Source organism: Halichoeres trimaculatus, unplaced genomic scaffold (assembly GCF_033239565.1).
Source record: "Halichoeres trimaculatus isolate MK-OKI-2021-1 unplaced genomic scaffold, fHalTri1.1 fHalTri1_scaffold_23, whole genome shotgun sequence".
In the NCBI taxonomy this organism is placed as follows: domain Eukaryota; kingdom Metazoa; phylum Chordata; class Actinopteri; order Labriformes; family Labridae; genus Halichoeres; species Halichoeres trimaculatus.
Window position 1 is genome coordinate 17,826,865 of NW_027437201.1, and position 14,115 is coordinate 17,840,979.

The 14,115-nt window shown below is 41.6% G+C and overlaps 2 protein-coding genes and 1 pseudogene across 2 annotated transcripts; 2 read left to right on the forward strand and 1 right to left on the reverse strand.

Annotated features, from left to right (window-relative positions):
* The first annotated feature begins 507 nt into the window (after window positions 1-507).
* Window positions 508-1,491, forward strand: LOC141785473 (DELTA-actitoxin-Afr1e-like). The gene is made up of 3 exons (XM_074663804.1): window positions 508-556; window positions 729-846; window positions 1,035-1,491. The coding sequence occupies exons 1-3, from the start codon at window positions 508-510 to the stop codon at window positions 1,489-1,491; spliced, it is 624 nt and encodes a 207-aa protein (XP_074519905.1).
* A 1,116-nt stretch (window positions 1,492-2,607) lies between these two features.
* On the reverse strand, window positions 2,608-4,384 carry LOC141785402 (endonuclease domain-containing 1 protein-like). The gene is made up of 2 exons (XM_074663721.1): window positions 4,035-4,384; window positions 2,608-3,601 (listed from the first exon to the last, which is right to left on the reverse strand). The coding sequence occupies exons 1-2, from the start codon at window positions 4,314-4,316 to the stop codon at window positions 2,984-2,986; spliced, it is 900 nt and encodes a 299-aa protein (XP_074519822.1). The 5' UTR covers window positions 4,317-4,384; the 3' UTR covers window positions 2,608-2,983.
* A 2,686-nt stretch (window positions 4,385-7,070) lies between these two features.
* LOC141785534 (UDP-glucuronosyltransferase 2B31 pseudogene) lies at window positions 7,071-10,443 on the forward strand (annotated as a pseudogene).
* Window positions 10,444-14,115: the final 3,672 nt, after the last annotated feature.

A 14,115-nucleotide genomic window follows, 5' to 3' on the forward strand; every position in this document is an offset into this window, starting at 1 on the left:
GTGATGCTAAGAGAATAAACTGATGTGGAATGAAATGTCTAAAATGTTCCTTTCATGTCACGTGTTGAAGCTTTAAGTAAATAAAAAAACATGATTTGAATTCTTTGCGTCCTAGTCTCTTGCATCATTCCTGGTTTTGCACTTATAAAAAATCAAATCTGCACATAAAAAACACTTCACTTCAATTTAAAAAAATAAATAAATAACTCGCTGCTGGCCAAATAACAACTGATCAATGCATTATGAGTCAGACTGCAAAGAAAGTTATGTGCAGGTGTACAGTGAAAAAATCTCAGAGGGAGACATGATTAGGTGTGGTGCACAAAGACACATTGTGCTCAAAGACGGGGTCACACATAGCTGAACAAACCGGCTTCTTTAAAAAAAGTTGTATGACAAAACAAAACACCCACAGTCATGTTGTTAATGTTGGTTACACCCTCCCATAATGCCTCCATTCCTTCATGCCTACCTCAAGCAGAGATAGGACAAAAACAACTTGAGGTAATGTGCGATGGGAAGAAGGTGTGCTCTGTGGGTGGAGACAGTTTTGGGTGTACCCAGGTGTCAAACATTCCCAAAGAAGAGCGATCCAGATCTGGCTTTGCTGAAGAGAGCAGAACACCTGTGATCTAAAGAGGTAAGTGTGATTTAGCCTCTTTGTACGTGCGTATATATGAAGCTGCTTCCCTGCATCCTAACATTTCTACTTCTGTGCTGTCTTGCAGACTTTCCTGGCAGCATCATGAGTCAATCAGCTGAAGCTTTAGCTAACATCTCAGGCCGGAGGAATGTCACCATAGAGATTTCCAACTCCTCCAGTTCCTACGTCTTTATTGACCCCAAGTAAGTGCAGACCCTTAAAGACTGCATTTAGAGATATAAAGTGAGGAAGAGTCGAAAGAGAGTATGCCTCATTTTGATGAATTCATTTGAAAACACAAGTGCAGGTCATTGGAAATCAAATCCACTCATTCATGATCCGTCTTTTTTAACCGTCTTTCTTTTTCCTTTAATTCTCCTTTCACAAAAAGGATATATACAGAAAGTGGCCACACCCATGTCCCACCTGGACCTACTATAACGCCAATGAAAACTGAGATATGCAACTTCTCCAAGACCAGTGCCAAAACCTCTGGTGCAGTGGGACTCCTGAGCTATGATGTGGTGCGCCTCCAAGGAAAGCCACGCGTTGTGGGGAAATTAGTGATAATGTACTCTGTGCCGTACGACCAGAACGCGTACGCAAATTGGGTTGGGCTGGGCATCTTCAGCCCAGAAGTAGAGGTGAACGAGGATTTGTATAAAAAGATGTATTATGACAAAGAGCCACAGGGCTTTGTGAGGGCAAAAGCTGGCGGCTCTGTGCTCACCTATACAGGCCAATACTTAGACGTCATGGCCACCATGTCCCCTCTGGGCAGAGCCATCATGAAGGTACAGATCTGGGAAAAGGTGTTCAGCCCCCCCATGGCACAAGGCCCTTATTAAGCCAGTCAGAAAGTCTAGTCAGACACCTCAGTGTGTAGTGTTAGACTTTGTATCTCCTTTGTACTCCTGTGCTACTGTACCATCTGCTCATGCAATAAATCAAACCTGAATCAAGAAATCTGAGTCTGAGTAGTAATTACAAAGGTTTTGGCAGCTTCTCAGAGCAGTCGAGTCCGACTTGTGGAGCGAGTTAACGCCTGTGTCAGTGACTCATCGCTTGTTTATCTGTCTGTGTTTTACATTTGAGGCATTTACTGGGTGATTTCTGTTGTTAAAATAAACACCTTAAATGCCGCGAGCAGTCAACAGAGGCTGGGGTGAGAGATGTGGCCTGTTGGTGTATCTGATAATTGTCAACTGGTGTAACCACTGTTCCTCATTAAAAAAATCTGATATTGTGAAAAACAAAGATACTATGAATATGATTTTATCAGTCTTCTACACTGTAAAAGTGAAATTTTTAATCATTTAAAACAAAGTTAGGCTTTGTTGCTGTTCTTAGAGTTTGTGTGCAGGAGTTTTTTGTGCAAAAATAGTTTGATTAAAATATTCAACAAAAGTAAAAACGCCTGCTTTTGTACAAAAGAGGATGTGGGCCACTGGGGAAAAGAATTAATGCCCCATTTTATTTTTTTTATTTCTTATAATTGAGAAAAAGGTCTGAATTCTGAATAATAATAATTAAAAAATAAATAAAATAAAAAAATGATGGACCTTAATTTTTTTTCCAAGTGGCCCTAATCCTTTTCTGTACTTTTGTAACATAACAAATGATCAAAGTGAAAAAAATAATGAGCGTATTAAAACCTGAATACAGTTTTGTTTATCATTGCTGACATAGGTACAATGAACAAAACAAAATAGTCATAATCGTTATTATAATACATTTATTATTATTATTATTATTATTATTATTATTAATATTATTATATTTTTATACATATATACACGCATGTTTTTATATTTATATGTGTATTTATTTATACATACCAAACCTTACATGTAGTAACACATACTCATACATATAAATAAGGAACACAAGAAAGAAAAAGAATGTACTAGTTCTTTAATTGGTTAAAAATGTTAGAAATGTCATATGAAATAATATGACACCAACACAAATTTACACATTACACATTCAAAGAAACATCTAACATGTGGTTTTAAAAAGTTTGAAGCAGATTTTTGAATTGGACATCATAACAATCCTTATTTGTCACTGCTTCACCGACACTAAAACAGCCCTCCTTTTTCTTATTGCACAAGGTTGCCACCTAGTGTTTAACAGGATTTAAACAGAATCAGACATTTCCTTCTAGTAAATTGAATTTACTGTGAAATGTTGAGACATTATTTGGCTAATTTTTTTGCACATGAGCTGAGTGTTAACAGAGGACTCACACAAAGATATTCTGTAGTGTCTTATAAGGCTAAAAGTGGTTACTTGGCTTCAGAACAGATAATTTAGGCTTAATAAAGCAACAGTTTGACATCAGTCAGATCCAGAGCACTGCTCATTAAAGACAGTGATCACAGAGTTGAACCTGTCCTTTAGATACACCTCCAGAGTCTGCAGTGACATTTTCCTCACGTCATATCCCCTGAACTGTTTTTTAGCCGTTTGATCAACAGGCACGATCTCCTCAGTGCTGTTACGGTCGTTCCTGCCGATAGCAGCGAAGGAGGGAAACTTGTGCTTCAGCTCCTCAGGCAGACTGTGGTTGTACCTGGGGCAGCAATAAGCTGACCACATGTACTCAGGCACAGCCACACGGTTCTTTAACCAGTGCTCGTCCCCTTGATAAGGGATGACGCCAGTGACTACATAAGCTTCTCCAAGACAGTAGGCATCCAGCGTTTTGTTGACTGTCTGCTCCAGGGCCTCCCAGGGCCCATCATTGGAGCCTGCCTTCTGGGGGGTCACATTAGTGAGGGTGAAGGTGGCGTAGCGGTCCTCACTTATGTGGTGGTGAAGGCTAGGGTTGAGGTGACCTCGAGAATAGGTTGAGTTGATATAGTCCAGATCCACCGCCTGGCTTTCCACTACGTTCTGGTCCAGAGGGCCTGGAGGGAATGGGATCATGTTGCCATCAGCTTCAGGGTAGGCGAGCTGTTTATGGAAGAAGGTAAAGAATATTAAGATCTTACCACAATATTGAAGAGAAAATGAGTTCTATTGTTTGTGAAACTAAAAATATAGTGATGGATGCAGATTTTGTTTAAAAGCTGTGAAAAGACAAATGAGACAGTTCTCCTTTTCTGTGGCTCAATTCCTCTTTTCATAAGTAGCTGCCAAAGCACTTTCATCTGTCTGAACAATGTGTGAAAAAGTTTGTTGAGACAAAAGCAACTAAAGTTACAGTAAAAAGAAAGACTATCCTGTTTTCATGAAGTTTTGTGTTAGTTTATAAAACAGGAATCCAACAAATGAAAACACAATGACCACACTTAAACTCTAGATTGAACTCAAAAGTCATCAACAAGTCAGCAACAACAATGAATTCTCTTTGAAGCTTCTATCTTTAGACATGACGGCAGACTACCTGAGGCTCAAACTTCCACTCTGCTGACGGTCTCTTTCCTGCTGGTGCAGTGTACAGGTATCCTGAGAACCACGGGGAGCGGCGTGCCCGGCTGTACAGTGTGGCAAACCGGTACTGGTTCTGGTAGCGCTGGCAGATTGGTGTGCCTGACAGACCTTTAGGAGGCCAGGACTTGTAGAAAAACTGCAGGCATGGAGCGAAGTCCCCGACATTTGCCACACACAGGAAGACTCCTCCAGTAAAGAGCAGCACGACCACAGCCAGAGAGTGACAACCTGACATCTCAGTTTGTGGTTTAATTCAGCTCTGAATTAACCAAATGTGTCAGACCTTCACAGAGACACTCCCCGAAGTGCAGCACGATGGCATTCATGAAAGCCTGTTCCTCTTCCAGGACCACATGGCCTCTTAGTGAAAGCAGAAGTTGTTACATAGACTCTTTTTTCAGAGTTGATTATCAGACTCTTGCTGTGAGAATAGGGAGGTGAAGGGGAAGACAAAGTGGGTCATCATATCAGCCCTTAGCTGCTGGAAAAAGATCAGAGACTGGAATCAGGTCTTTGCTGTGGCCTCTATTTATGAGGGGCACACTTCAACCAGGTGCCTCAAACTTTTGCATCTTTACAGGAATGATTTTCACAAGGTTTGTTTTCTCTGTCTTCTGCATTGATTCCTATTAAAGGAGCGGTCAGGTGTTTTTATTCCAAACATCCTGCTGGGGGCGCTGGTTGACAAGTCAGTTTGAAAGCTATAGTCCAGGTTGCAGTGGTTAAAGGAATCCTGATCCTGTTGCAGTTTGGTGCAAGTCATCCCCCTCCATTTCCTACCTTTTCTTTAAAGGGACTGTAAAGACTTTCTAAGTCTCACTTCTAGTTATATGCCTGATCATAATCCACAAATTAAAATGAGATTATCAGAAGGTTAATTTCTGGATGCACTGAACAAATTTAACACTAACTTCATTAAAATATATTTTCAACCAATTCCATGTAAATGTATTAGGTTGATTGAAAACAGTACTTTGAAGTTAAACTTAGTTGCCTGCTTTGGCAACCCAGCAGTTCACACATTGGTACTCCGACATTATCTCTAAGGCAGTTCTTGGTCTGTCGCCCCACTATTTATGTGTTTTTATCATGTAGAAAAGTACCAAAAAGTACTCTCTGCATTCTCTCAAAGCTTACGGCGCTATTATCCTAAAATGTTTTTAAGTCTAAAATGAAAGACATGGCTGATTCCAGTGTTTTAGCTGGGTTGTTTAAGCAGTTGTTTCCCAGAACGTGGTTTAAATCCATTATCTTGTGTTTTGTTGACTATTTTATGCTTCCTGTCTGTAACCTTGTATTTTTGCTGCTGCCTGTCTATGCCAGGTCTCTCTTGAATAAAGTGGTTTTTAATCTCAGTGGTTCAACCTGGTTAATAAAGGTTAGATAAACAAATAAAAAAATAAAATTACTGTTATCAATCAACCTTATAAATTTAGATGGAACTAGTTGATATAGAGAGTGACAGAGCATGAGCCAAAGGCTAAAACACAAGCTAAAGACTAAAACCAAAGACTGTATAAAACATGGACGTAGTATCACCGACGTCACCCATCTGTTTCTTAAACGGAAAATGAAACACATCGGTTATGGCGGCCATATCGGTAGTGGCAAGGGCTTTGCCTACAGCCATAGGGTGCCTGTCGGTCATGTGACCCTCAGCTGTGCCTCTTATTGGGGGAGCTTTCGATCTTAACATCCTCTGAACGGCTGAGTTAGAAAAAAATTCACCCCAGTAAAATTAGCACTCAGAGAGGAGACGTTTTTTGAACCAGGCTCTAAATAGGTTAATTTCTGCTTTAAAAACTGCTTTTTTTTGGCTTGGTGTGTATGTGACTTTTGGTACTTCCAGAGCCAGCCTCAAGAGGGCGCTTGAGAAACAGCAGATGTTAGCACTTCCACATTGTCTCATATTGGTAGACTGGAGGTTGCCGCTTGACTAAAATACTGGCTCAAGGCTAACACACGGGCTAAAGGCTAAAATGCAAGCTAAAAACTTAAACACAAGGTTAAGACTAAAACACAGGCTAAAGGCTAAAAAAGCGAGCTAGTGGCTAAAACACAAGTGAAAGGCTATAAACATGAGCTTAATGCTAAAACATGGGTTAAACCGTTTATACTTATTTCCATTCCAACCCACAGTCAGCAGTTATTCTACAGTGGTCTGTTCAAACTTAAGAGTCTATCAATACAATGAAGAGTGAGGTTACGTTAGCTCTGTTTAGTAGATGACTGGCAGGACATAGCTTACCTGGATTTACTAACGTTAACAGGCTGCGATTAACACCACATATAGTCGGCAACTAATCTACAGTTCAAACTGACAAAGTTTGCTTGTTGTCACGTTTCAAACCACAGCACTACGTAACTGTTGATAACTACCTTAGCTGGCTGAATTGTGTCTGGGAAATGTGGTGTAGAACAGAGAAAAGTAGTGTTAAAAGGAAAATCTGATCTCTATTATTTCCTAAACAAACACGCCTTTTTAGAGTCATATCATCTCGACAGAGTGCTCTGGCAGAATCTGCTTCAAAGGTGGATAGTCTTCACAGTTCCTTTAAATTGTCCCAACTAAAATTGGCTAACTAAGGTAAGCTGTTTTGCCCTACCTGCCCAGCTAATGATGGCGCAAACCAAACTGTGTGCAAACTCGTTTTCCCTGACAACTTTGTGTGTTCTTAAATCATCACTTATTGTTGTGTTGTGTTAGTCTAGCCAATAAAATATGAAAATTTCACTCTTAATCAAAGACATAAACTTGTTAAAAACTGCATAAAGTACTTAAGGGTGGAAACCTTCCTTTTACAGACAAAATAGAATGAAGGGTGAGCTCATTGTGAAGGCTGCAGCAGGACAGATTTTTAAACAAAGCAATTTTTTGGAAAAATATCATGTTACAGTGCTGAGTGTGTGTCTTTGTCTGTGTGTCTGTGTGTTTGTGTGGTCCAAAGTATGAATGCAGCACAGACAGAGGGGCGTGCTTAGTGGGGGCACCCTTTCCTTCTCCTCCCCTTTCTAAACACACACATACATTTGGAGACCATTTGTTGAACTCCACCCCCGCTTACCTCACTTCCTTATGTAACAGTAATCAGGTTGGGAGTTTGAATTCTTTGACATAGAGGCGCTGGAGCTCACTCGTACTGAAACGACTGACAGGATATTTCTCCACATTCCCAGGGACTTAAGGTAAGTAACAGCTCTACTTATTCTGAAATGCATGAGCCAACACAACCTTCTGCTGCTGCAGAGCAGAGAGGGAGAGGACTGTGATTTGTTGACTTATGAACCTTTGGCAACTGCATGTAGCTGAATGTTTTGACTCAACAAAAGAGGAAACTGGACGCTGCAGGGCATGTTTCTACCTCATGTTACAATCATAAAGTCTGCTGAGTGTTGTGAGTCTGTCAGGAAGTCCCTACTGAACACAGATGAGGAGATTAGAAAACCATAATACCACCAGGAATTAGTCTGTGCTTGCTTTCCCCCTGGACTTTAATCTGTTAAGGCAACTTTGCAGTAACTTCTGGTTTGCATATTAAACCAGAAAAACTCAAGCAGAAAACTTGTGGCTTCCTGCTTTTCTGCCTTTTGTAGCTCTGGATCACTTACTATTTTGCTGTTGTTCAGAAACATTCATCATCTCTGTTAGCCTTGAGAAAAGATAAACATGTATCCAAACACCAACCCTGATTTTTTAGCAAGCCAGAAAAAAACGTTTAAGAAGGTGGAAAACACTCCTGCACTCATTTCTACAACAGATAACAAATTAAGGACAAAGATCATCTAAAAAAGAGATAATAACTTCACTCATTGGTGGCTCAAGAGGTTTATTCGTCTGTTTGTTCGATCCTGTGTTGTAATGTTGTAGAAATGTGTCACTTGGTGCATGTTGAGCCCACTTTACTTTTGATCCTCTTGTATGCTTCTTCTCCTGCTCAGACTCCATCCATGGGGGGCGCCACAGCACTGTCCCTTCCGTTCCTCATCCTGAGTGTTTCCCTCCTCATGTGTCCCAGTGTCCAGGGAGGAAAGATTCTGGTGTTCCCGATGGATGGCAGCCATTGGGTCAACATGAACCTGCTGATCCAAAACCTCCACACCAGAGGCCACGAGGTTACCGTGATCCGTACGGCTTCCAGCTGGTACATCAAAGAAAACGCAACGCATTACAGCTCCATCACCATCACCCTACCGGAGGCCGTCTGCATAGAAGAGCAGGACTTCTTTGTAACCTTCCTGGTCAAGATGCTGGAGATTCAGAAAGCAGGGGGGTCTCCTATCGCCTTAATGAGCTTCTTCTGGGAAATGCTCTCAACAATGTCGCTAATTCACCAACAGGCTAGCATGCTGGGAGTGGAAATACTTGAAAACAAGGCTCTGCTGCAGAGTATCCGTGACACTCAGTTTGATATGGCCCTGATAGACCCAGGTTTACCTGTTGGAGTCCTTGTGGCTCACGAACTGAAGTTGCCAATTGTGTTTAATGTGAGATGGATCACAAGCGGAGAAGGGCACTTTGTGGTGGCTCCATTTCCTCCATCCTATGTTCCAGTTCCAGGACACGCTGCCTCAGACAAGATGACCTTCCCGGAAAGAGTCCAGAACATGTTGTTCTATCTCCTCAATACGTACATCGACAGATTTATAGTATCCCCTCCCTATGACAGAATGGTGGAGAGATACTTTGGACCAGATGTGAACTTCTACCACCTTCTTCAAGGAGTGGACCTCTGGCTCATGAGGGTGGACTTTGTCTTTGAGTTTCCCAGACCCACTTTGCCAAACATTATCTACATTGGTGGGTTCCAGTGTAAGCCTTCTGAGGCTTTATCCTCAGAGCTGGAGGACTTTGTGCAAAGCTCGGGGGAACACGGTTTCATCGTGATGTCGCTTGGGACATTGGTCAAGGGGCTTCCAGTGGAGATCACCTCTGAGATCGCTGCTGCCTTCGCCCAGATTCCTCAGAAGGTCATATGGAGGCATGTCGGGGAGCCTCCCAACAATTTGGGTAACAACACACTGCTGGTGAAGTGGTTACCCCAGAATGATCTCTTAGGCCACCCCAAGGTGAGAGCCTTTGTGGCTCACGGTGGCACTAATGGAGTCTATGAAGCCATCTACCACGGAGTGCCAGTCTTAGGCGTCCCCCTTCTCTTCGACCAGTTTGAAAACATCCTGAGACTGGAGGCAAGAGGAGCCGCTGTTTCTGTTGATGCCTCCAAACTTACCAGCCAGAGCTTTCTGGAAGCCATACAAGAAGTTCTTCACAACCCGTCGTACAGAGAGAACATGAAACGCCTCTCTTCTCTTCACAGGGACAAACCAATGCACCCTTTGGACACCGCCATTTTCTGGATTGAGTATGTTATCAGAAATAAAGGTGCTGCTCATTTACGCACCGAGTCCTACAAGATGCCGTGGTATGTCTACCACTCTCTGGATGTTATTGGCTTTTTAGGGGCAGTGTTGTTGATTCTGACTGTGGCAGTGGTGGGAACAATACGACTTCTCTGCTTCAAACTATGCAGGAGGAGAAAACCCAAGCAGGAGTAGATACTGATCATCCAAGTCTTTGCAAAATCAATATAGGCACAGAATATGGTTTAGATCTTCAGCCACACTAACAACTTAGCATTTTGAGCCACTGTAATCTTAACTTGAAATTGCAAATACCTGTTGAATGAACTGCCAATGGAATATTGTGCAATGGAAATGCTAGATGGAGTGGACATCGTTTGCAGATATTAGCACAACTTTACACAATGGCATCCTAACATCACGATGCACATTTACGCCCTGTTTCCACCAAGCTGTCCGGTATGGATCAGTATAGTTTAGTACGGTTAGATTGGTAAAGCCTGATCCTGTGTGTGTTTCCACAGCCACTCTGCCCTCCTTGGGGCATGTAAGCCAAATGCCGATAGCCATGTCGGCTACATAATAGCAATATGAAGGTGTACCCAGTTACTAAATCTAAGAAAGAAGATCGCTGTTGCACAGGAAGTGACGATTCTTTCAACCAACCAATGGTCAGATCGGTATTTCTGGTACCCCAACAGAAGAGTGCAAAAAAGTGGGACGGTGCGGGTCAGTTAGTTGGGGATCTGTTCCAGGATTGGTCAATGGAAATGCCACAAAATGTGTACCGTAAGACAGCTTGGTGGAAACATGGCTTTAGAAAACTGACAAAGCTTCGGTGACTTTATGTTTTAAGAGAACATAGTCATCAAAATCCCTTTTTTATTCATGCACTAAACAGAGGGAAGTTCATCAAAACATTGCATTTTTTCAACTTGCATCTTCTTCCATTCCATTTATTGATTTTAAGTTGCACTATCAGGAGTTTGATATGTGTTCTTGTTGTTGAATTGTAGATAGATTTTAACAAATGAGAACAACTTTTAACTGTTCAATTGTTTTTATTGAAAGATCAACATTTTGGAATCAAAGCTGTAACTTTGTTTTGTACTGTATCAAGAAAAAGAGAAAGCTGTTCAAGTTGTGAATAAAAAAGTAAGCTAAACAAATCACTCAACAGAAACTGTTTCTTTAACCTAAATCATCCTCTTCTGTATTTACAAAATGAGATTTTAAATTTTCTTTTGGGGAGGCTAAACACTCTTTTCACAGATCCATCGATAAGGGATCTTACAGGAGCCGTCCATCCATGACGTGAGAGCCTTTTCACTGGTCTCTATGTGTCCACAGTCTTCTCCTGAGGGGTCGTCCTGCTTCCAGTCGTCAGGCTCTGTTCCTATTCCTGCTCTGCTCAGCCAGTACCTGGGGGAGCAGAAGGAGCAGCAGTGTTACATAATCAGGCGCGTCATTTTTGAGGGTTTTCCTGAAATTCCACATTTTCCACACTGTACACTTTGTTCTCTGTCGGCACACACTGAATGTACTCCCAGGACAAAAAACACTTTAAAATTAGCAGGGTGGTGTTAAAATGCTTCTAAACTTCAGGTATGACAGGATTTTGTTTTTGATTTTCTGCAATAAAACACTCAAGATGTGAGAATTTTGGGGGCAACGTCTGAAGAATAATGCACCAGGTCTTAGATTTAAAGGTGTATCCAAAAAATGACACCAAAACCCAGCCTTGTGTCATTTTTTATGGAGGTAACCTGAAGAATGTTATCAAAAAATCAGCAGCAGCAAAAAAATATTATTATTATTTTTACCAATTTCAATTTTGTAGAACAATTTATCACTTTTTTTCTTTTCTAGTCTGACTTACTGCACGTCTGAAGTGACCAAAGTGCCGTCCACCCATCTCCATTCACCCTCCACTTCTGCATCCGTCAGCCCGATCCACAGCCTGGAGCCGCTCTGCTGCAGAGCCTGGCTGCTCTCAAAGATAAAACTCTAAAAAAGACAGAGATAGATCAGGATGCACCACAAAGACACTGTTTTTTAAAGCAATAGTCTATTTTCTGTGTTGTTCAATTACCTGTTCTTTCTCACTGCTAATGATGAGCAGGTCGCCTCCTTGTGTTTGGCACCAGGCCCTGCTGGAGCTCCAGGTGAAAGTGTGAGAGGAGAAGTAGTAGCACTTTGTCCCAAACTGTCTCCAGCTGTTTGGGCACTTGTTACAACTCCGCTCTGTAAAAAATAAACCAAAACATGAGGATGTAGAAACCTTCGAGCTCCACTTTCGGGGAAGGAATAAGTAGAATTCATTTGTTGAAGCTTCATACCTGTAGTTTTATGATTAACCACAGGGCAGTAGAGGTCCAGGGAGTCATAGGCCTCCTGCAGTGACTTCATGTCCTCCACTGTTCGATCCATCTCGTTCCTCCTCCTCTCTTCTCGTTCTGCAGCCTCTTCCCTCTCCTTCATCAACACATCGCTCAGGTTTAGGTGTTGTTCCTGCAACTCTGTCAGTCTCTCCTGCAGCTGCATGTTTTTCACCTCACACTCATCATTCAACACAGCTCCTAACCTCTCACTCAAATTCTTCACTTCTGCTTCCAACTCGCTGTTGATCTCCAGAAGCTCCTGATTCTTCTTCTTCACCTGAAGCAGCTCATCTCTGAGGAGGTCAGTCACCTCAGAGAGTCGCTCTTTCTCCTCCTCTCGCTGGGTATTGGTTCCCTCCAGATGTTTGATGGTTTGAGTCATGTTCACCTCCTTTTCCTGGAGTTCAGAGGTGATCTGGATCAGCCTCTCCAGCTCTTGTGTAAGTTGTAAATTTGTGGATGTTAGATTAGCGGTTCTCTCCGTTAACTCAGCTCTCTGCAAACTCAGAGCCACATTAACAGACAGCAGTCTGGATGAAGTCCTGTTGAGGAGTTTGGTCTGCTGCATCAAAGCTTCATTCTGTCTCCTCTGTTCAGTGTTTGTTTTAGAAAGAGCGATGAGGCTGTCAGTCACATTCTGGTGCTCAAAGATAAGAAGACTTTTTCTTTCTGGTTTACCATTTGACTCGCTGTTATCTGGAAGAAAAAAACAAAAACACTGTGTGCTTGTGATTGTAACACTTTTGTCCATTCAGAAGAAAATCCTTGGAACAAAATTAGCAGAGAAATAACACTAACTGAAATTTCCTCATACAAACTTCAAAGTCATAAAACAGAACAAGTTTTAAAGACTGAAACTCACACAGGACAGAAAGAGCCACACAGGTCACAAACAGCAACGAGCAGAGTGTGGAGAGAGCAACCATCCAACAGATGTGACGCCATGTGGAGTTTTTCTTGATGCAGGTACACACTGAAGCTGAAATAAACATTTTAAAGAAGCAGATTTAAGGTTTGAGTACATATTTTCTAATTTTACATGAGCAACTTGTCCCTTTTTTGGAAATCAATATGTTTTTAAAAGTTGGTTTCTTTATATAAAATTGTTTCCAGTTTAAAAAATCTTCAAATCTTTCGAAGCAATCTAAACTACACGCTTTGCAAATCAAATTTAATCTGTCGCTGTATGTGCCTGATTATGTGAAGATGGAGATAAAGCTGAATTAAAGTAAACACAAGGACAAGAAATAAAAATAACGACTTACACATGTTCTGTTCTTGTTTGGCTGCAGTCGCTGAGATTGATCCAGCGGTTGGATTATCAGTGATGACCAATCATTTCACCTGCACACACACATACCTTTCACATCAACCAAGACCATCTCAGATGACCCACTTCTTTTAAATCAGCTTGTTTATATTCAGACAGACTGATTCAGACATCAGATTACAGATTAAAAACATATTCTAATCTCACCAACAGTGTCTCTGTGGTTTCCCGTTCAGTAGCATCAGATTACTGAGCATGTAACCAGGTTGTTTATATTGAAAGATTTATCATGCTTACTTCAAAATGATTCTTCCTACTTGTTAAATGACTGAAACTTTAAAAGTAAAAAATCAAATAAAATTCTTTCTCAATTTATCTATTTTCAAATCCCAACTCTCTCAAAATCTTCAGGATTACTAAATACAGCACTCTTGCAGAACTAAATGCACATCCTGACTTACCTCTGTCTGTTTCAGTGTAATTCAGCTGTGTGTCCTCAGTGCTGTCTCCTGGAGAAACCAAAGGTGACTGATGGTGTGTGAACACACGTCCCACTTAAAGCTCCCCTCACCCCCAACACTTAACATCTAATAATGAGCAGTTGTGTTTGATGTCACCTTATCTCTCACCTAACAATGGTCACTGAAGGTACCACTGTTAGTCATTGTTGTGTCGCTTATTACTGCAGCAGGTACTTCCTTTAACAGGCAGCAATACAGTCACTGAGCCTTATGCAATGAGCTTTAGGTTTAGGGGGGCACCAATCTGGGGTTTTAGGTCCTGTGTTCCTTCATTAATATCTGTGTGTCACTTTAAAGAGTGACCTGGTTTGGGGAAACTGACCTTTGTGCTGTGCCAGTTGCACAAGCTGTACTTTGTTTGGGCCAAATTTTGATGCTGAAACAGAAGCAGAGTAATTCCAACAGGGGGAGCCACAACCCTGCATGGCTCATGCTGTTGATATTTACACCAGAAGTGAAATACAAATAAGCATCACAGGTTTTTGTACAGTTCAAACCATGGCA

Coding starts and splice junctions, on each gene's coding strand:
- LOC141785402 (XM_074663721.1), bottom strand. CDS start 4,316: ATGTCAGGTTGTCACTCTCTGGCTGTGGTCGTGCTGCTCTTTACTGGA. Junction 3,602..4,034: donor AGTGGAAGTTTGAGCCTCAG/GTAGTCTGCCGT, acceptor TTCCATAAACAG/CTCGCCTACCCTGAAGCTGA.
- LOC141785473 (XM_074663804.1), top strand. CDS start 508: ATGTGCGATGGGAAGAAGGTGTGCTCTGTGGGTGGAGACAGTTTTGGG. Junction 557..728: donor GGGTGGAGACAGTTTTGGGT/GTACCCAGGTGT, acceptor GCTGTCTTGCAG/ACTTTCCTGGCAGCATCATG. Junction 847..1,034: donor TACGTCTTTATTGACCCCAA/GTAAGTGCAGAC, acceptor TTTCACAAAAAG/GATATATACAGAAAGTGGCC.